Genomic DNA, 24,766 nt, shown 5'->3' on the forward strand with positions numbered 1-24,766 from the left:
GAAATTGCTCGCTTAATGTAATAGGATGAACGAACAAGTTGAAGTTCAATGACGATGACTGACACATACCACAGAGAAGAAGTAAGAGAATGTAAGATAATCTTCTACTTTGTGCACAGACACAGTGTTAGTGTAGGCTTATTGTCAGTGCAATCGGTCACAAAATCACGAAGCAAACCTAGACGAAAGGAGTCCCCAAGGTCATTACTCCCAGCAACTCAGCCAGTACAAGTCGAAGGTGACAGCTACTGAAACTGCCCCACTCCTACCTCCCCGATACTTTACGCACACGCGGTGCTTGCGCACGAGCGCAAGTATACACATTTGCTTGTTCAAACAAACAATCTACATTTCCAAACGGATACTTATAATGAGAAACAAAAAATCGCATTAGCTAGCGAGTTAAAACCCACATATTCTAGTATAAATATAAAACTGAAGATTGCACTATAAAACGCAATAAAAAATCAATATTTTGTAAAAAAAACAGGAATATTTTGTAATTAAAAAATGGACGACTTGAAAGAGCATATTTTGAAGATAATTGACCTAAAGTTTCATTGCTGTGGTGTTTATTGTTTGCATTTGCAGTATGTACGAAAAATGCTCAAAATGTACACTTCAAGGTCACACATAGGCCACAATAATTTTTTTTAATTTTTTGAATAGCATATTCGGTTTTAACTGAATGAACTTCAACAAAAAAAAGTGGAAATTTTTTTTGTTCAAACACCCTTAAGGTTTCTTTATCCTTTAGGTCGTGTTAATATTTTACAGGTTATACGTCAGCTTATGAATTTCGGGGATGAGATATTTTGATTTTTCACAAACGCACTCGCTCATCACTTCCATTATCCACAGACGACTAAAGTCTCAACTGTTTTCCAAGGATGAATTATCCTCTTAATATGTCGTTCAGCGAGTTTTCCTAGGGATGAGACCTAGTGCAATCGAATTTTTATATCATGAACCTACTATTTTGCAAATTTCATCAAAATCGTTAGAGCCGTTTTCGAGATCCGTTGAACATAGATACAATGATATGTCATACCCAAATAACCATATATATATATATATAATATATATATATATATATATTATATATATATATATATATATATAGAAGACACTTTAAAGGTTGTAATATGAATTGAAACAGGAGACTTAAGATTGAAAACACTTAAAAACTTACATTAGAAATGGGGGAAATTTTCGGGAACTGTAGTTCTAATGTAAGTTTTTAAGTGTTTTCATGCTATATATATATATATATATATATATATATATATATATATATATATATATATATATATATATATAACACATAACAGAAGACACTTTAAGTCCTATCACCAACTACACCCACCAAATCCATCAATCCAGTAATTGCATCTCCAAAAATTGCATCTACTTCCTTTCCTGCAACTTCTGTCCTGCCTTCTACATTGGTGAAACCACCTCTGCCCTAAACCTCCGGATCAAAAATCACAGGGCTTCCTTTAAAAATAGTACTTCCCTACCCATGGCTCTGAGCACAACAAGAACTTTGACCAATGCTTCAAAGTCAAAGTCCTTGCCACCCTCCCTCCCACAGCCCCTCCATAGATGTCAAGACAACAGAATTGGCTTTTATTTGGGTGCTTGGAGCTGCTTCCAGTCCTGGTCTCAGCAGACAACAATAGTACCGTAGCTATCAACTCTACACCAACTGTTTAATTAAATTGAACTAAATAAATTTCATCATATAATAAATTTCACAGCCATCAAATATATATTAAATGTTCAATAAAAATAAATTTCATTCAAGTTCAATTCTACAAGTCCTTTCTCCAATTTTAGTCTAATTGTTTTTTGTTTTTTGATTTCTAATTTTAAATCTCCTATTTTCTATCAATTCATAAGCTACACCTTTCCTTATCCATAACCCACTCAAATCTTAAATATCCCGTTTGTAACCTCCCCCTAAATACCCCATAATGTCCCCTGAATCTGTACCCTTTTTGTCTCCATCCGTCTGCACCGCGTAATCTGTGGTCTCTGCTGCTACAATTGACTCTCAGTGCGTACTCTGTGGTCACGACCTTTTGATTTCAAACTGTAGGCTACCCTCTTAGTGCTCGGTTGAGGAAGGAAACTCACTTTCCGAAAATTTCCGTTTCTAATGTAAGTTTTCAATCTATTTATGTCTTGTGTCTCCTGTTTTGATTTATATTACAAACTTTGAAGTGTCTTCTGTTATGTGCTATATCATTTAAAACAGGAGACACGATATAAATAGATTGAAAACACTTGAAAACTCACATAAGAAATGGGGGAAATTTTCGGAGACTGAGTCTCCTTTCTCAACCGATAAGACTGCAGTTTTGAATCCAACTCAGTGCCTCCTTGATATATATATATATATATATATATATATATATATATATATATATATAATAGTATAATTCAGTAATAGGTAGTAATGATGGTGTTATTAAAATAATAGGTATAATTCCCACTAATATGTATTGCTTTATTTAATTAATTTGAATTTTTGTAGCGTTGCTATATCCTGTATATGTATTATATTTTCTATAATATGTTGTATTTATGAAAATATAAAATGCAAGAAATAACTAATTTTCGGAAAAACAGAAGATTGTGAACAATCTTAGAAGTAGCAAGGCCCATCATTGAAAGTCCCATACTGAGTTAGATCTTGTATCTTATAAAATTGTAAGAATCTGTAAATTGATGGCGCGGTTTAACCACACTTATTATACCAGTAGTTGAACCAAATAAGATGAAACTGTGAAAATTTCAACAAATCAAAGAGAGTTTCAAGGTTCCCTCCGGTTAATTAATAAAGCACCTGACCACTGAATGTTTAGTTATACTCAGCACATTGATACCTTTGTAAATTTCCACTTTTTTTAATTATTTAAGTACGAATTTTGATGGTGGAGAATCTCAATGCTTGGGGAACATGGTAAAACAGAATCATTATAGATTGTTTCAGCGTTCAACTTCAAATTTTTACTTTTCTCTTCCACTTAGAAAATTGCTTTATGGTGAAGCAGTATCAAAATTAAGATTTAATCAATGTAAAGTAATACTAATAAGAAACTTATTAGTTCCTTCTTCTAAATTTTCTCATCTAGATGTACAAAGGTGGAGCCGTTGTGACTGGGATACCGTTGTGTCCATCAAAAAACATAACGGTTGGAACATGAGTACCTACTATTGCTGAAGGGTATATTGAATGATCCATAGGAAATATCTGGTTTCAAATACCTGGTTTCAAATTAATAAGTTAGCTTGATATACGGTATCTTGTACTAATAATTATGTTCTCTGAGTATATATTATATTATCTGGGTAAAAATCAATCAGACGTATTTTCCGCAGGTATATAATTGCAACTCAAGATAGAGAGCTGCAAGATGTGGTGCGAGATGTTCCAGGAACTCCTGTTATGTACTTACATCAGAAAGCACCCACCTTGGAAGAACCATCCAAGTTGAGTCTGAAAGTAGCACAACAGAAGGCCATTCAAAGGTAAATTGGTAATCAAGTTCATAATAATAATTATTAAACAAAAATCCAATGTTGAATGTTTTAAACCAAACCGAAGACTTCTGCTACTGCAAATATTTAACTCAGGCTGAACAGCTAGAAGGAAATTCGATGAGAGATACTATTCAAAATTCATAAAATTTCCTTGCACTGAAAATAGGTAGGATCTACAGGTACGTAGCTCAGATAAGGAGCAGATATGGTCTAATGAGAAGATCCTCAGTTGTTCAGTGTAGGAGCGAGCGAAAGTTGGAATTAGGCAACTGCACATGTCTGACTGCTGTATTCCTATTATTCTTCTGTATTCATATTATAAAATTACGGTATGCTAGTATCTTGACTCAAATAGTTGGCAAAAACTAAGCTCGTTGATAAAATGTTTTTGCTAAGCTTAGATAGTAGCTTCTTGATGCTGAGGAAGGGGCAAATCGGTCCAGCGATCAATATGAGTCCGTGACTGTACCTTGAGTTCCATGGCCGACTGTATTTCAAGGTCTGAACCAGTAATTTGATCGACTGATGAAAGTCGATTGTATTCTATGCTTTTTACTGGACTAGCAGGTAACCTGTGCTTTGCAACGGGAAAAAGTTTGTGTTGTAAAATGCAAACTCCTTATATCCAGGAAACATTGATTAAACCTGGAACTAAAAACCTGACGAATTGTAAAATTGACAAACTGAAAAATTGACGTACTGAAATCTTGAATAACTATAAAAACCTATAACCATCCTCGGTAAATCAAGAATCTTAATACAAAACTTCAATTTAATCAGCTCAGTAGTTCAGACGGCATTATGCGTCAAACATAATATTTCGTATATCGTACATGTATAAGCCAATTCTTTTCTTTATAATATTATAGAATATCGAGGCTCCGAGCTTCGCTCTGAAGTACAAAAGCAAAGAAGCATAAAAGCATAGTTAGTATTTATTTATTGACACAGACACAGAACACAATTCTTTAATTTGATTGGGGAAGGACCAACAGGCTGTAACCAACCTTATTTGAGATTACTAAAATAAAGCTGCTTAGCACTATAGGAAGCTATGCTGGTCATGAGGGCCAGTGAATTTTGGCAATCTTGGTTGAAAGAAAAGAATATAACCAAATTCCAATTGAATCTTATATATTTTTTATAATAAGAAAATAAAATTATACTTAAATATTCATAACAGCTTTTAAAAGAATAGAGTTACATAATTTTGATATTTAAAATAATTAAGTTACATCATTTTTGATATTATAAATTTAAAAAGTCTATAAGAGAAACCCGGGTATTGAAGATTCCGTTGAAGTGTAGAAAAACGCAGATAAACGAAGCTTAATTCATTATAAAATTAGATGGACTTGGCTGAATTGTTGACAAGATGTAAAATGAAATGTTCTGCTTACCGCACTGATTGTAGATTGAAATATAACTTGGTATAATTAATACTTATATTCTTTTGTTCAATGTCATAGTGTTTTTCCTTTAAGTCCTGTATTATTTTGTTGGAGTAATATCGATTTCAGATATTGGCTTCATAATTCGTATTTTAAAAATCCATGTGAATTATTTGAAGTAAATAAAAAACCTATGTCAATGGAATAGTACAAGATCAGTAAAGACTTACCCAACTGGGTTATTACAAGATTCAATCAGACATTAGATAACTAGTAGTTCTGTGAACAGTAGACCTCACGCAGTATTCTCATTCACAAATACCTGATTGAAACTATAGACCTTATGGAAATACAGCAAAAGACTGGCTTCTCCACACACACATCTGTGTAATCACTTGTCAGCTGATTTATGATGAATAATTCTATAGTCTGATTTTCACTTTCCTTGCCCTATTACCATAGTAAGGAAAGTATTGCTTTCCGAAAAAATTGAGGTACCCCAATTTCTAAATTTCAATATGTTTCAAGGTCCTCTGAGTCCAAAAAAGTGGTTTTTGGGTATTGGTCTGTATGTGTGTGTGTGTGTGTGTGTGTGTGTGTGTGTGTATATATATGAGTGTATGTGCGTCTGTGTACACGATATCTCATCTCCCAATTAACGGATTGACTTGAAATTTGGAACGTAAGGTCCTTACAATATAAGGATCCGACACAAACAATTTCGATCAAATGCGATTCAAGATGACGGCTAAAATGGCGAAAAAGTTGTAAAAAACAGGGTTTTTCGCGATTTTCTCGAAAACGACTCCAACGATTCTGATTTTCAGAAATATCTGAAATTCATCGATAAGCTCTATCAACTGCCACAAGTCCCATATCTGTAAAAATTTCAGGAGCACCACCCCATCCATGCAAAGTTTGATTTTAGATTCTCAATTATCAGGCTTCAGATACAATTTAAACAAAATTTTTGAGTGGAATAGATTGAGCATGAGAATCTCTACAATTAATGTTCAGTAACATTTTCACCTAAAATTTAAAATAAGCTCGATATTCGAGAAAATGTGATTATCCAATTGCAAATTGTTTGCAACTGTTGATTCTATTAAATGATTCACTATGAAGAGATAGCAGACCTCGTGTGTCTCCAGCGTTATTGCCCTGTCACCAGCTAGCTCAAATCTTTGAATAGTAGACTTGAGATGCGCGGGAACACTAGCGTCAGGTGATCAATTTTCATAACGGCAAGGAAAGTTGTGTGAGTGCGCCACACCACATTTTTACTCTTATATTGGCGTATGAAGGAGGCTCCTTTTTCCTTTTATATTATCCTTGAAATACAAAATTTCCAAAAGACTTGTATATACGTCGACGCGCAATTAAAAAACAGTTCGCCGTAAATGCGCAACATATAAACGTTTAAACATTTAAACATTAATGCCCGGTTTCTCAGTCGTCCAATAAATAACGCTATAGCTATTGATTCAATAACTTTATCGATTCAATAAATTTTATTGGCTCCTTAAACATATCTATAGAATCCATAGCGATTCATCTGTTCAATGAATCTGGCAGCATGGCATGATTCCAAACTGACCAATTTCGTAAACAAACTTAATATGGTAGCCATGGTAACCAACTAAATCTTGGTTGTTTATTCTTTGCTGCTTGTTGTGAAGTTACAGTTGCAGGTTTTTTTCATCAAAGTAGTCTAAATTTTTGTTCTTAATCCTATTGACAAGCATAGAAATCGGTGTTTCCACACTCCAAAAGCTCTTTCGATAGTATTCCTCCTTTGTATGTGGGCACTATTATATCTTCTTTCTGCTTCATTTGCTGGATGTAGAAGAGGAGTTAGCAAAAAATTTCTGCATGGATATCCACTATCACCAAGTGGGTAGCAGATGCTGCCACGATACAATCCAGCTACCAAATCAGCACGTATCTTGGACGTATTAAAAATTGTACTGTCATGAACAGAACCCCTCCACCTAGTAGTGATTTCTGTGAATACTAACTGTGCATTGCAAATAGCTTGTAAATTGATAGAGAAATATCCTTTTCTATTTCTATACAGTTCTGCATCTTGGCCACCAGGAGATAGAATTTTCACATGAGTACAGTCTTAACATCCAACCACGTTAGGAAAACAACGAATTTAAAAAAAAGTTTTTTGTTCTCAAAATTCCCTCATTTGTGAGCATTTGAATAAAATAAAACGCGCAAAGAGGCTAAATAGTGGGAAATTCTTTTCACTATTTTGCACACCTTACTTTTATGGACATGAATGATATCACCAACAACATTTTAAAATTTTCCAGTTGCGTAGAACCGTAATCCAATAAGTAATTGGTCCATTTTCGACAGCGGCTTACCTCTGTTGTTCAAATTATCAAAATTGGGAAGTAGTTCATAAATGTAGATCACTGTTTCTTTACGAAACCTGTATCGAGCTATGAATTCACTGTCCGAGAAATAATTAAATGTGTTAAGCCTATAATCCTATATTTTCTTACATGTATTAACTCGAACACTTTATCATCTGAACTGCTGCTGTACCTTATTATATCTAGATCCATTTCAATATTTATTAAAATAACAGAACATAGAACACAAAACATTCAAACATAACCTTTAAAAGAAATTAATCGAATCAATATAAATATATTATTATAGGCTGGATTTTGGCATTATTTCGTTCAATAAACAAAGCTATAGCTTATCCCATATGATTGGGATTAGGCCTACGGTAGCCAAAGAAGAAGAAACACCGCTATAGCTATTGATTCAATAACTTTATCCAATCAATAAATCTTTATTGGTTTCTCAAACATATTATAGAATCCATAGCTATGGAACGATTTATCTGTTTAATGAATCTGGCAACATGGCATGATCCAAAACAGCACTCTCGTAAACAAACTTTATACATGGTTCCTATGGTAACCAACTAAATCTTGGATGTTTATTCCATGCTTCTTGTTGTGAGGTAATTTCCTACGGTACTGATATCTTTTGGCAGATGTTTCCAAAACAATATGGCTGACACAAAATAAGGGCTATCAATGCTAAATATAGTGCAACTTTAATTCTGTTTTGTTTTTAAAATACTAGTGATCTACACTAGTTTTAATTTTATTTTGTAATTTAATTTTTTGATTGCAATAAAAAATTTGACAAATTTATCCATTCCATAAATATTTATAGGCTGGATTTTGGCACTATAGTTTATCGAGAGATTTATGGATTCAATAAGTTCAAGGAGCGTTCTAGAAACGCATTTCTCATATTTATTGATTCAATAAAGTTATTGAATGGATAAACAGTTTATGGAACGACTGAGAAACCGGGCATAAGAGAAATGCCAAACCGTCGACTTGGATCTTAGACCTCACCTCTCTCGGTCAATAATTAAATATGCTTTTTTAGCATAGTTGAAGAAAATTAAAATATAAATAATAATGCCGGAACATTATTAGAAGAATGAAAAATTAGTACGCAAAAGTTTCATCTTGACTCAGAACAAGAAGTGCAAGTCAGAGCTTCCTGCAGCTGACGAAGGCAAGATTTCGATCAGACAGTCGTACCAATCTAACAAACAGAATCAATATTATGAGAAAATATAAAATGCAAGATGAAAATCTCGAAAGAATCGTCCAAAATAAGAAGAAAGAAAAAAATAAAATAAGCAATTAATAAATTTTTGGTACAAATCTTCTCCATTGGGAGCATTTAATTTGGGAAACAAAATTGTACCAGAAATTTATTGAGGATAGAAGTTAATGAAATAGAAAAATAGAGATATATTGGTTGGCCACCCAATAAAAATGGAAAAATGAAGAAGGGAAGAGAAAAGAGAAAGAGATAGGACAGAACATTGTCAATTGATCAGATTGACAAGGTTCAAAAGAAAAAGAAAATAACAAGAATTGGACAAATCTTCAAATCTCCATGTTACTATAGAAGCATGAGTTACTGAGGGAAGAACTTGAGAGTGCTGAGATAAGAGAGCAAACAACACCAAATGAAAATACAAATTAAATACAACTAGAATAACCACTGTAGCACACATGGTTACAAAGTAATATCATAGAGAAACAATAGCGTAAGTAGATATCCCATGGTATAGGGCGTTCATGTCGCAACTTTAACTGTTATCTCAAGCCGATTACTGTCGATTATTGCCGATTTTTACTGTTTTGTTGGGGTAAGAGTGTATGAACGACACAATATGAGAGACTACCAGTGTCACACAGCTTCACGGGAAAGAACTAGTGGACTATCGGCTTGAGATAACAGTAAAAGTTACGACATAAACTCCCTATACCATGGGATATCTACTTACGCTATTGTTTCTCTATGGTAATATTAACTACAATTCTTAAAAAGTATACTATACGATTATATCATGTTAAAAGAAATCAAGTCACACAATAATTGTGTAAAATCACAAGTTTCCAACAAACAACATAAGCTTACATAAAAAATAGTTACAAGAATAACTACATATGGATGCGTCTACCACATATGTGTTTTAATACAATAATTACATTCTTCACAATGAGATAGATCTGCTTAAGGATTATTTCCCATTTTAAGCTGACATACATGTGCTCGCCGAATAAAAGTTTGTCCATCAGTAGAAAACAATTTAACACTGACTGGACTAATCCACTCTTTTATCAGATAAGGCCCAGAATATCAAGGCAACAATTTAGCAGTAATCTGATTACTAGCTTTACTAATGGGGTTCGATTTAGAAAAACAATATCACCAGTTTTATATGGAATTGGATTTCTGTACATGTCAAACCTTTTTTTACTGGGATTGTGTGAATTCAATAAGTTGTGATAGGCCTCTTTCCAAATTTCATTTGTATCCATAACAAATTTTGATGGGAGGATATCATTAATTTTCCAAATATTATTGATAGGGTTATTAATTAACCTTATGACGGAACATGAGATCATGAGGAGGAAACTTGGTATTCTCATGGAAAGCACTATTGAAGGCCAAGGGAATCCATTGCAATGTTGAGTCCCATTTGTTCTGTTTATCATTATTGAAGCTGATCAGACAGGATTTCAAATTACGGTGAATTCTTTCTACTTGATTAGGTTTAGGATTATTCTCAGTTTGAGTGATATGGAAAATCCCCTTTTGAAAACAAAAGTTTTTGAAGTAATTAGATTTGAACTGAGGACCGTTATCAGTAACTACATATTTTGGGACACCAAAGTTTACAAAAATCTTTTGAAGCTCCTTACATAAGGACACAGAGGTGGCTTTCCTTAATGGCAACAACCAAGAATACTTAGAAACATTCATACATGAGAATATAATTGTGTTACCACTAGTAGTTCTAGGTAAAGGTCCAACAAAGTATAAGAAAAGTTTTTCCATAGGTTGTGATGCAATAGAAGAGCAAAGATAGCCATAGTTAGTCTTTTGAGCAAGTTTACTCAAAGAACATAATTTGCATGATTTAATGAAAGCAACTAGATCTTTAGAAATCCCTTTCCAAATGATTTTTTGTTTTATCTTGTTCAGATTTTTCAGAAAACCAGAGTGAGCACCATACACTCTGATACACTGATAATATTTGAAAATCATGGGCCTCAAAATACTAGGAACAACAATTTTGGGCTCTTGATTTTTTCTACTATTATATAGGAGTACCCCTTTTGAAATTGAATATGGAAAAATATCTTCTTCAGATTCTTTTCTTCTTTATTATTTCTGTTATAGAAGGGTATTTTTTCTGGTATTCCAAAATTTCAGTAAAACATAGTGGGAAGTCAGATAAAGCAACATTACACAAAGAAGAATCGAGACTTTCAAACTCATTAGGAGAAGTATTAACAGTAATGTCATCATCAGGCTTTTCATCAAACATCCTACTTAGATAATCAGTTATCACATTATCGGTCCCCTTAATGTGCTTAACATCAAACTGGAAGGAACTTATTCTAAGAATCCATCTTCCAATTCTTCCTATTTTTAAGGACTCATTGCAGAGCACTATTATCAGTATGCAAAGTAAACCGAATATGCTCTAAGAAAAATCGGAACTTTTCAATACCAAACAATACAGCAAGTGCCTCTTTTTCATAGGCTGAATATTTTCTTTCTAAGGTGGATAGTGTTCTAGATGCAAAGGCAATAGAAGCAAGAGTACCATCATAATCCTGACTCAAGACACAGCCTATTCCTACACTGGATGCGTCAGTTTCTAGGACAAATCTACGATTGAAATCAGCAGTTTTCAATATAGGGGACTGAGTAATCATCAATTTCAATTTGTCAAATGCTTGCTGACATTCAGGAGTCCAAATGAATTTCACATCCTTTTTTCTGAGCGCATTTAAAGGAGCTGCTATAGTTGCAAGATCAGGGATGAATTTGTGGTAGAAATTCAATAAACCAATGAATCTCTGAATATCTTTCACCTTTTTTGGTATAGGGCTGTTCACAATGGCTTTTGTCCTATCGGGGTCAATACAATAATGGAGTTGTGGGACTCAATGTGACCAAGAAAGGATATTTTTGGAGCACATAAAGTAACTTTGTTGGGATTGACAGTAAGGTTAGCCTTATGAAGACGAGAGAATACCTCTCTAAGTACTTCTAAATGGGATTCAAGAGTTTCAGTGTACACAATCAAATCATCAATATAAAAATAAACGTTTTTAAATCTAAGTTCACCACATATTTTCTCCATAAGACTGGAAAGTAGCTGAGCCCCAGAAGATATTCCATTTGGAATTCTCTTATATTGATGAAGTGCAAAAGGAGTTATGAAAGCAGTGAATTTCTTAGAACGTTCGGTAAGAAAAATCTGTCCATAAGCATTATTCAAGTCAAGGGTGGAAAAATACTTAGCTTTAGAAAAATGGTGGAAGGAAGTAGCTAAATGTCCAATAGGTCCGGAGATCAACTCTATGTTCTGATTCAGACGCCTATAGTCTACAAGCCTGAAATCTTCCTCCTCCATAGGGTTTTCAGTTTTTGGGACAAGGAAACAAGGGCTACTATACTGAAAATTGGAGTGTTCAATAACACCATCTTCTAATAATTTATTGATTTTACTTTTCATAACCTGAGTTTAAAAGGGTTGAGAGGGAAAGTACCGCACTAAATCAGTACCTCCAGCTCTACTAGTTAATACATGAGGAGAATCAGAAATCATATATAATTAACTTTTTTTAATACAATCTCAGAAAAATGGGAAGTATCTCCAGGAATAATTTTTTAAAACATTATTTTTTTTAATAACATTACTAACTGAAAAATTTCTATTAGAAAAATCTGGTGTGGTACACTCACACAACTTTCCTTGCTCATTGAACTGGGAGCCTCATTCTTAAACGACAATAATTTGGAGAAATAACATAATGACGATTGGCGACAACATAATTATTTGAAACTACGATCAGACTACTGTATACGTGTGTATATAATAAATTGTTTTCAGAGTACTTTTTCCTTTGTGTAAATTGTGAAATCTAATGACTTTTTAAAAGTCGTCAAAACAGCTGTTCAACAGATGAAATGTCTCGACAATGTGTTATTTTTATAGACTGCTCTACCCACCTACCTCATGCACGAGAAGGAGGTTACAAAGTCCATTTCTCAAGGATGGGGTGAACCCCCCATTAGTTTCCCAAAAAGGAGACTCATGCCAGTTGATGGAGCTGACAAATAACTATACAGAGTATGAATTTAAAATAAATCAGTCGAGTAATTTTTGAGAAAATCGTGAAAAACATGGTTTTTCAGTAATTATCCGCCATTTTTCTCGAGAATATTACGCAGCTCCTGCAATTTTCCTAGAAATGAGACTCATGTCAGTTGATAGGGCTTATAAATAGCTATCCATGGTATAAATTTAAAGAAAATCGTTAGAGCCGTTTTCGAGAAAACCGTGGAAACATGGTTTTTTAGTAATTATCCGCCATTTTTCTCGAGAATATTACGCAGCTCCTGCAATTCTCCTAGAAATGAGACTCATGTCAGTTGATAGGGCTTATGAATAGCTATCCATGCTATAAATTTGAAGAAAATCGTTAGAGCCGTTTTCGAGAAAACCGTGAAAAACATGGTTTTTTAGTAATTATCCGCCATTTTTCTCGAGAATATTACGCAGCTCCTGCAATTCTCCTAGAAATGAGACTCATGTCAGTTGATAGGGCTTATAAATAGCTATCCATGGTATAAATTTAAAGAAAATCGTTAGAGCCGTTTTTGAGAAAATCGTGAAAAACATGGTTTTTTAGTAATTATCCGCCATTTTTTCCGCCATCTTGAATTGAATTTTATTGAATTTCTTATTGTCGGGTCCTCATTGTATAAGGACCTTAAGTTTAAAATTTCAAGTCAATCGGTTAATTAGGAATGGAGTTATTGTGTTCACAGACATACACACATACACACATACACACACACACACATACACACACACACACACACACACACACACACAGACCAACACCCAAAAATCATGTTTTTGGACTCAGTGGACCTTGATACGTATAGAAAACTTGAAATTGGGGTACCTTAATTTTTTTGGAAAGCAATACTTTCCTTACCTATGGCAGTAGGGCAAGGAAAGTAAAAATCATTGAAAGGATAACGAATCAAAGGAAATTTAGTACTATAATCATCAAAGCAGAAGAAATACTGATTATTAGATGAATCAGGTATTAATTTTGACATTTCAATAAAATCAGCACCAAGTATTATCTTGACTGGCAATTCACTACCCAATTGGAATTCAGATTTCCAAGTCATATGTTGTAATCTGATCTTCATAATACAAGCCTTTTTTATAATTGACCGAACGAAGTGAGGTCTAAGAGCCTGTTCACATGACAACGATTCACGCTCGGTTGTCGCTCGATTGACCAACCGAGCGATTGCCAGGTATAGGGAAACACAACATGGTGCCGTACATATGCATCGCTCGGTTTTAGTAGTTGCCGGCGAATCGCGGCGGTGGTAGTCTCCAGTCCAACCGCTCGGTTGCCGGGCGGTTCGATATACTAGAGCAGGCATGAGAGCGTACACTCATGTCTTCAGTCAACCCAGCGGTTTCGAGCAGAGCAGTTCACATAGTGCACATCCTATTACAATTTCAGTTCAATTAAAATTTATTCTATTACAATTTTCAGTTCATTTACTTAGTAAGTTCAGTTTAAGTTAGTTTGTAGAGGATCTTAAGACAGACAGACAGACAAATATTATAGATATACATTTATTTATATTATATTTCATAGAAGGGTAAACTAGTCCACGTTGGGACACCGAAATTCAAACAGCCAACTTGGACAAAATAAAAAAATTCTTCATTTTTTATTTTTCCATTGATTTTATTTGCTCACACTTTTATGGCAACTGAATTGATTGTCAATTTATTGTTGTATTGCAAAAACAATTTTTGGGAGTGTCCCAACCTGGGCTCAAGATCAGCCCACGATGGGACATCCCTTATTGCCCAGGTTGGGACATTGAATTAAAAACATATTTGAATTTACATTTCATTATAAAAATTAATAGTATAAATACTTATTATAAAATACTTATTTTCATTATTTGTGTTTATTATTCAAGAATTAAAACATTAATGATAATGTAGACATATTGACATTTAAAAGTATAAAAAAGTATGAACTCAATCTTTCCCATGAAAACATAATTAAACAATCGTTTAGGTTATTTAGGTAATTAATGAGTTATTTTTGGTTATTTTTAGTAAATTGGATAGCTTTTTCAAAAATTTATCTTTTCAGAAAATTTTTGTTTTATTCAATCAACAATACCATGAAGAATTTATCTTCCAAATCTCATGGACTTAAATCTTACCGTATTTGAAATGTTGTGTTCCAAAAATTTAAACTTTAGGCGCTCATATTTCAAAAATCTGGTGTGGCGCACTCACTCTACTTTCCTTGCCGTTATGAAAATTGATCACCTGACGCTAGTGTTCCCGCGCATCTCAAAGCTACTATTCAAAGATTTGAGTCAGCTGGTGACAGGACAATAACGCTGGAGACACACATGAGGTCTGCTATCTCTTCATAGTGAATGATTCAATAGAATCGACAATAATTTGCAATTGAATAATCATATTTTCTCGAATTTAAAGCTTATTTTCAATTTCGGGTGAAGATGTTACTGAACATTAATTGTAGAGATTTTCATGCTCAATCTACTCCACTTGATTTTTTTTGTTTAAATTGTATCTGAAGCCTGATAATTGGGAATCTAAAATCGAACTTTGCATTGGTGGGAAAATTTTTAAAGATATGGGACTTGTGGCAGTTGATAGTGATTATCGATGACTATTTCAGGTATAACTTTAATCAAAATCGTTGGAGCCGTTTCCGAGAAAATAACGAAAAACCCTGTTTTTGAAAACATTTTCACCATTTTAGCCGCCATCTTAAATTGCATTTGATCGAAATTATTCGTGTCGGATCCTTATAGTGAAAGGACTTTAAGTTCCAAATTTCAAGTCATTCCGTTAATTGGGAGATGAGATATCGTGTACACAGACGCACATACACTCATATACACACACACATACACTCATACACACACACACACACACACACACACACACACACACACACACACCACACACACACACACCACACACACACACACACACACACACACACACACACACACACACACACACACACACACACACACACACACACACACACACACACCACACACCACACACACCACACCACACACACACACACACACACACACACACACACACACACACACACACACACACACACACACACACACACACCACACACACACACACACCACACCACACACACACAACACACACACACACACCACCACACACACACACACACACACACACACACACAGACCAATACCCAAAAACCACTTTTTTGACTCAGGGGACCTTGAAACGTATAGAAATTTAGAAATTGGGGTACCTCAATTTTTTCGGAAAGCAATACTTTCCTTACCTATGGTAATAGGGCAAGGAAAGTAAAAAGTAATGATCGGAAAAAATGTTTTTCTGGGGAAAACTTTTCCATTTTGATAGCTTGATGATACACAAATCGAAAAACTTTAAAAAATATCACCAGTAGAAAGTTTAATTTCAGCCTCTGCACAGTCTTAATCGAGCGCAAACCGCTCATGAATCGCTGTCATGTGTACGAGGCTGGCAAATCGCTCCGATTTGCCAATCGCGCGACAACCGAGCGTAAATCGCTGTCATGTGAACAAGCTCTAAGATTCAAGTTGACGGTTTGGCATTTCTCTTAATGTTTAAATGTTTATATGTTTTTATGTTGTGCATTTACGGCGAAACGCGGTAATAGATCTTCATGAAATTTGACAGGTATGTTCCTTTTTAAATTACGCGTCGACGTTTATACAAGGTTTTTGGAAATTTTACATTTCAAGGATAATATAGAAGGAAAAAGGAGCCTCTTTCATACGCCAATATTACTGTAAAAATGATACTATAGAATTCTTCTTCTTCTTCTTCTTCTTCTCTTCTTCTTCTTCTTCTTCACTTCAAGGATTAGGTTTGTTAAAGAACCTGTTCCGGCACCCATCTTTTCCTCGGTCTTCCCACGTCTCTTTTCCCAGTAGGTTTATAGCATTTAGCCTCCAAAGGTATTCGTCCAGGAGGCATTCTATTCTAATGACTGCACCAATTCATTCTGTTTTGAATGATTTTGTCATGTAAAGGTGTAACAGATAAAGCTCTTCTTATCTCCTCATTTTTGATTCTATCTGCTCTAGTGCAGTCAAACACACTTCTTAGAAACCTCATTTCTGCAGCTTGAATCTTGCTGTCTACTCTACGTGTGTGGATCCAATTCTCACTTCCGTAAAGCAGCGTTGGTAAGCGATGGTATTGAAGAATTTGATTCTAGTATCCTGCCTTGTTTTATTTTTGAGGTTTCTATGAATATTGCCACATATTCGTTGGAACTTTGATACTTTGTTATGAATATCTTTATCTGTATCATACTATAGAATTATTCATCATAAATCAGCTGTCTAGTGAACTATAATACTACCCCTTCAAAAACATCGAACATCTTGAAAATGTATCTATCCATCAACGCTAGTAGACTGTTGACTATTTATAATACTACCCGTTCAAAAACATCGAACATCTTGAAGATGTATCTTTCCATCAACGTTGTAGGAACTCAGGAAGTGAAAGTGCAAATTTTTAGTGAGAAAAATGAAGAACTCATGACATAACCTATAAACTTGAGTGTTGATAGGAAATGACATTGGGTAATACGGCAAGGCAGAACATCCGAAAGGATCTCTCTGCCGATAAAAGCCATAAGAGTAAATAAATAAATAACGTTGTAGACAGTTGCAGCCAGACCTGATAACAGCGCTCACACTCACATTCCGGGACGACACGTCACGGTACGATAGGACAGAAAGCTCTATATTTATTTAGGATTTTTTCTAGACATTTTAGATTGATAAATCATTTATTAATTTTTGAGAAAACATAACAACAGGTCAATGTAACTTACTGAGCGCGAGGTCTACTGTTCACAGAACTACTAGTCATATTGGAAGAATTGTCAGTAGAACCACACAAGTTCTTTTCAAATACAGTAAAATTCACCTCATTAAGCTGCGTTTACACCGGAGTTAATAACACAAGTTATTAACAAAAAGTTATTAACTTGACTGAATCGTCAAAAATTTCTCTTGAGAAAATTCCTTGTTATTAACAAGATCTTGTTATCAATATAATTGACTTCCATGTGATTTCATTTAATTGAGCAGTGAATTGCCAGTACCACAGCCTACTATAGATAGTACTTTCATCTAATAATGAAATATATTTGATCGTTAAAATTGCTCGTAGGAAATACAGACACAGAAAGTAAGTACAGTGAAATATATTGCCAAGCTAGGCATTATACTTTAAACTCCTAGAGCTAGTTAAAATTAGTCTATCAGTTAATATTATATATTTTTTTACTATCATTGAATTGAATTTCTGAGTATTGGAATTTGATAAAGGGCGTAAAGCTGGTAGTTAATCGGGAGTGAGGATCAAGAGTTATCAAGAGTGAGGATGTGAAAAATCAAAGTATCGCATCCCCGAAATTCATAAGATGACGTATAGCCAGCTGTGAAATATAAACACGATCATTTTAGAGAATTGTGTTCTGTTTACTGTTAGATAATTCCGTTGTACAGTCATACTAAAGGGCACGCCACACCAAGCTCGCTACCGCGGCGGTAGCGAAGTTTTAAAAATCGCTAGCCATGTATTCAGGTTGAGCGCGCCACACCGAGTTCGCTACCGCGGCGGTAGTACGGCGCACTACCACCTACGACCGCCTGCTAGGCGATTAAACAAAAGTTCTCTGAGAGGTAGTACGGCGGACAAAGCGAGCTCAGTGTGGCGCGCTCAACCTGAATACATGGCAGGCGATTCGAAGAGGTAGCGCAGTGCTGAGTGCTGTAGTCACGCCCTCCCCCCACTACTAGCCTCACTACTCGGAGACTACCGCTAGCGGACGTTTTTCGGTGTGGCGTGCTCAGCCGAAAAAACTACCACCAGCGGTACTACCTCGGCGGTACTGGCGAGCTTGGTGTGGCGAGTCCTTTAATCACAAAGTAACTGGCACTTCACATCTATCAAATTAAATAACTCCACACCTGACGACTTGAAAGTACTCACTTGCACATAATTTAAAAAAATATTGAAAGCAGTGTTAATTGATGAATGTTTGTACAACGTACATGACTAGTTTAGAATAGATTGGAATCTAACCTATTACCATAGGTAAGGAAAGTATTGCTTTCCAAAAAAAATTAAAGTACCCAAATTTCTAAATATCTATATGTTTCACGGTCCCCTGAGTCCAAAAAAGTGGTTTTTGGGTATTGGTCTGTGTGTGTGTGTGTGTGTGTGTGTGTGTGTGTGTGTGTGTGTGTGTGTGTGTGTGTGTGTGTGTGTGTGTGTGTGTGTGTGTGTGTGTGTGTGTGTGTGTGTGTACACGATATCTCATCTCCCAATTAACTGAATGACTTGAAATTTGGAACGTAAGGTCCTTTCAATATAAGGATCTGACACGAACAATTTTGATCAAATGCTATTCAAGATGGCGGCTAAAATGGCGAAAATGTTGTCAAAAATGGGTTTTTCGCGATTTTCTCAAAAACGGCTCGAATGATTTTGATTTTTTTTTTTTTTTGAAATTGAATTGAAATTTATTGCCAAAACAAAATTACAATATTACAATATATTAAGTTACAATATAAATATTATATTATTAAATATTATAATATATCTTCAAAGGTGGGTTATATAGGTATTTTACAGCCTTTTAGAGATGCAATTAAAAATATATTTGAAATTCATCAGTAAGCTCTATCAACTGCCACAAGTCCCATATCTGTAAAAATTTCAGGAGCTCCACCCCATCCATGCAAAGTTTGATTTTAGATTCTCAATTATCAGGCTTCAGATACAATTTAAACAAAAACTTTTGAGTGGAATAGATTGAGCACGAGAATCTCTACAATTAATGTTCAGTAACATTTTCACCTAAAATTTAAAATAAGCTCGATATTCGAGAAAATGTGATTATCAAATTGCAAACTGTTGGCAACTGTTGATTCTATCAAATGATTCACTATGAAGAGATAGCAGACCTCGTGTGTCTCCAGCGTTATTGCCTTGTCACCAGCTGGCTCAAATCTTTGAATAGTAGACTTGAGATGCGCGGGAACACCAGCATTAGGTGATTTTCATAACGGCAAGGAAAGTTGTGTGAGTGCGCCACACCAGATTTTTGTGTTTGTTTTAACTTAGTGTTAAATAATTGACGAAGTCCATGTATTCATGTGTTATTTTATGACCAATAAAATTATATTTTATTCTATTCTATTCTTTTTAAATGAATAAAAATAACGAGCGAAGCTCGGTGCCCCGATATTTGTTATTAACATATGTTGATGACTTTTGTTATTAACATCAGTAGTTAATAACAAAAATGTTGAAAACTTTTGTTGTTAACTCCAGTGTAAACCCAGCTTTAAGAACCTACTTTCTGCAAATAGGCACTGGAAAAATGAAATTATTGCTATGACAACAGAATCACAATTTGTCTGTATAAAAATTGCTTCATTCAATTAATGATTTTCATTCCTTGAAACTATCTGACCTGAACAGTAATTAGTGTTTCATAAAATCTTCAAATAAAAACTTGTCAGCTTTCATTTATTCTTTAAAATTTTATATGTAATACGATGATATAATTCAATAGTAATACTATGATTTGATTTTTCTAGGTTTTCAGTGACCGAAATTGACCAGGAAAACATAAAGAAAATGAAAGAGGTTGTTTTTGGACCACAAGAAGAGACAGCAAAAAAGAAGAAGAAAAAAGGTGGACCAAATCCCTTATCTTGTAAAAAGAAGAAAAAGCATTCTCCCTATCAAAATACCCCCACAACCGGTGATGGAAAACGCAAACGACATAGAATTCGTATACCTAAACATGTAAAAGAACTATTGCAAAGCCATAGTGGATAATATTACATTAAAATAGTTGATTTATGTACAAAATAATAATCTTATTTATAATTTATTGTGTATTGCTTCTTCATATAACTCCAGCGAATAATAAAATCTTCCTCAGGGAATAATTAAGCTATTCTTGTACCTAACATGCAAAGTAACACTATATCCTACTTGTTGCACTAAATAAACGCTTAAGCGCGAGATATAGGCAAGTGCAGAATTATCTTTTGAGTGCAGTAAAGAAACTTTGAGCAGAAATTTAATTTTTCTCATAGGTACCATTACTTGCAAAATTACGTAATTAGGGGTAAAATATTTAAAATAAATGCCTACGATTTATCAAACATCTCCTGATCAGCTCATCCGTATGAAAGGGTCGATTCAGGTTCTTTAGCACGAGTTATTGACTAAAAGCTTCAGAGATAATTTATTGACATCAAACTTGCTGTAGCTGTTGTAATATTACATTTTTTCTCACATTGGAATCGAATCTTCAATTCGAGATCTATGGAACTTTATAGTAAATATCAGAGTCATCGATAGACGGACAAACTTTTTGACGGAGAAATTTTTATCGTAAATGACTGTTGCATTGTTCCATGGTGTCACCGAGGCTGAGAAACAGAATAAATAGTTTATTTAAATCGAGATGATATATAAAAATTTAAAATAACAGTTTCAAAATAAAGTTTTATTGAGAATAAATATAAAATGTGAATTCTAAACTTGTAATTTATAATTTTTCTGGTGACGTGTCTGTAAGATCGACACTGAACAAGGCTTTGCTCTGTGACTTGTAACTTAGGCTTTTCCTTTTCTTTCCTCTCTAGAAACATGGCTGACTGTTGTGTGTTGTAAATTTATGCTCTCTGAATAATTTTCGTTTAAGTGAATTTATTACCATAGGTAAGGAAAGTATTGCTTTCCAAAAAAAATTAAAGTACCCAAATTTCTAAATATCTATATGTTTCACGGTCCCCTGAGTCCAAAAAAGTGGTTTTTGGGTATTGGTCTGTATGTGTGTGTGTGTGTGGTGTGTGTGTGTGTGTGTGTGTGTGTGTGTGTGTGTGTGTATGTGTGTGTGTGTGTGTGTTGTGTGTGTGTGTGTGTGTGTGTGTGTGTGAGTGTGTGTGCGTCTGTGTACACGATATCTCATCTCCCAATTAACTGAATGACTTGAAATTTGGAACGTAAGGTCCTTTCAATATAAGGATCTGACACGAACAATTTTGATCAAATGCTATTCAAGATGGCGGCTAAAATGGCGAAAATGTTGTCAAAAAATGGGTTTTTCGCGATTTTCTCAAAAACGGCTCGAATGATTTTGATTTTTTTTTTTTTTGAAATTGAATTGAAATTTATTGCCAAAACAAAATTACAATATTACAATATATTAAGTTACAATATAAATATTATATTATTAAATATTATAATATATCTTCAAAGGTGGGTTATATAGGTATTTTACAGCCTTTTAGAGATGCAATTAAAAATATATTTGAAATTCATCAGTAAGCTCTATCAACTGCCACAAGTCCCATATCTGTAAAAATTTCAGGAGCTCCACCCCATCCATGCAAAGTTTGATTTTAGATTCTCAATTATCAGGCTTCAGATACAATTTAAACAAAAACTTTTGAGTGGAATAGATTGAGCACGAGAATCTCTACAATTAATGTTCAGTAACATTTTCACCTAAAATTTAAAATAAGCTCGATATTCGAGAAAATGTGATTATCAAATTGCAAACTGTTGGCAACTGTTGATTCTATCAAATGATTCACTATGAAGAGATAGCAGACCTCGTGTGTCTCCAGCGTTATTGCCTTGTCACCAGCTGGCTCAAATCTTTGAATAGTAGACTTGAGATGCGCGGGAACACCAGCATTAGGTGATTTTCATAACGGCAAGGAAAGTTGTGTGAGTGCGCCACACCAGATTTTTGTGTTTGTTTTAACTTAGTGTTAAATAATTGACGAAGTCCATGTATTCATGTGAATAATTATTTTATGACCAATAAAATTATATTTTATTCTATTCTATTCTTTTTAAATGAATAAAAATAACGAGCGAAGCTCGGTGCCCCGATATTTGTTATTAACATATGTTGATGACTTTTGTTATTAACATCAGTAGTTAATAACAAAAATGTTGAAAACTTTTGTTGTTAACTCCAGTGTAAACCCAGCTTTAAGAACCTACTTTCTGCAAATAGGCACTGGAAAAATGAAATTATTGCTATGACAACAGAATCACAATTTGTCTGTATAAAAATTGCTTCATTCAATTAATGATTTTCATTCCTTGAAACTATCTGACCTGAACAGTAATTAGTGTTTCATAAAATCTTCAAATAAAAACTTGTCAGCTTTCATTTATTCTTTAAAATTTTATATGTAATACGATGATATAATTCAATAGTAATACTATGATTTGATTTTTCTAGGTTTTCAGTGACCGAAATTGACCAGGAAAACATAAAGAAAATGAAAGAGGTTGTTTTTGGACCACAAGAAGAGACAGCAAAAAAGAAGAAGAAAAAAGGTGGACCAAATCCCTTATCTTGTAAAAAGAAGAAAAAGCATTCTCCCTATCAAAATACCCCCACAACCGGTGATGGAAAACGCAAACGACATAGAATTCGTATACCTAAACATGTAAAAGAACTATTGCAAAGCCATAGTGGATAATATTACATTAAAATAGTTGATTTATGTACAAAATAATAATCTTATTTATAATTTATTGTGTATTGCTTCTTCATATAACTCCAGCGAATAATAAAATCTTCCTCAGGGAATAATTAAGCTATTCTTGTACCTAACATGCAAAGTAACACTATATCCTACTTGTTGCACTAAATAAACGCTTAAGCGCGAGATATAGGCAAGTGCAGAATTATCTTTTGAGTGCAGTAAAGAAACTTTGAGCAGAAATTTAATTTTTCTCATAGGTACCATTACTTGCAAAATTACGTAATTAGGGGTAAAATATTTAAAATAAATGCCTACGATTTATCAAACATCTCCTGATCAGCTCATCCGTATGAAAGGGTCGATTCAGGTTCTTTAGCACGAGTTATTGACTAAAAGCTTCAGAGATAATTTATTGACATCAAACTTGCTGTAGCTGTTGTAATATTACATTTTTTCTCACATTGGAATCGAATCTTCAATTCGAGATCTATGGAACTTTATAGTAAATATCAGAGTCATCGATAGACGGACAAACTTTTTGACGGAGAAATTTTTATCGTAAATGATTGTTGCATTGTTCCATGGTGTCACCGAGGCTGAGAAACAGAATAAATAGTTTATTTAAATCGAGATGATATATAAAAATTTAAAATAACAGTTTCAAAATAAAGTTTTATTGAGAATAAATATAAAATGTGAATTCTAAACTTGTAATTTATAATTTTTCTGGTGACGTGTCTGTAAGATCGACACTGAACAAGGCTTTGCTCTGTGACTTGTAACTTAGGCTTTTCCTTTTCTTTCCTCTCTAGAAACATGGCTGACTGTTGTGTGTTGTAAATTTATGCTCTCTGAATAATTTTCGTTTAAGTGAATTTATTAATGTTTTAATTTGAGTTTTAATCAGTTTATAGTGTTCTATTTTGTCTGTTTATTGAGTTGTGTGTTGTAATGGGGTATTTAAAATTGTAATATATTGGGGTTATATTATGTATGGTATTGTGATGGTATTATAAGGTTGTGAGAACAACCCTAGACATTATGGTAACAATTTATAATAGGGGAATCGCTTGGCTTGCGAGAGGTTAAATTGATCTAACTCTATAACTCATGAGAAAGGAACTATATTTTAAAATAATAACAAACAGTTATATTTTGGAGAACTAAGTAATCGATTTAATCAAATTGTAACTCAAAATGAAACTGGAAACTTAAATAAAAATAATATTGAGAAAACTTTTTAAACAAACAATAGAATAATTACAGGATTTGCCTTCAATAAAAAAGATGAATAATATATAATAATAAAATTGATAATATTAGCTCACTGAACTCACTGAACCAGGAAAATGGTGTCTCGGAAAAGAAGGGTAGAGCCGGGCCCAATTATCTGCAGTAGATAGCTCCAGGTCCCGTCCTCGTAACCGACTGACTAGAGCCTCTCATTTTTTCCATAATTTTACTTGTCATGAATTTTCACCGTCGTCAACAATTTATCTATTCATTGTGAAAATTCATGACAAATAATAAAATTATGTAGTTCTATTACA

General features: G+C 34.0%; 1 protein-coding gene across 2 annotated transcripts in view; it reads left to right on the top strand.

The window, feature by feature from the left end:
* Positions 1–20,590, top strand: part of LOC120350453 (rRNA-processing protein UTP23 homolog) — a 37,953-nt gene extending 17,363 nt beyond the window's left edge. For both annotated transcript variants that reach the window (XM_039423851.1, XM_039423852.1), the window contains 2 exons: positions 3,388–3,537; positions 20,289–20,590. In XM_039423851.1, coding sequence (XP_039279785.1) covers positions 3,388–3,537; positions 20,289–20,532 — 394 coding nt within the window. In that variant the 3' untranslated portion in view covers positions 20,533–20,590. The remainder of the gene's footprint in view (positions 1–3,387; positions 3,538–20,288) is intronic.
* The last annotated feature ends 4,176 nt before the right edge of the window (positions 20,591–24,766 follow it).

Source organism: Nilaparvata lugens, chromosome 3, assembly GCF_014356525.2.
Source record: "Nilaparvata lugens isolate BPH chromosome 3, ASM1435652v1, whole genome shotgun sequence".
NCBI classification, from domain to species: Eukaryota; Metazoa; Arthropoda; class Insecta; order Hemiptera; family Delphacidae; genus Nilaparvata; species Nilaparvata lugens.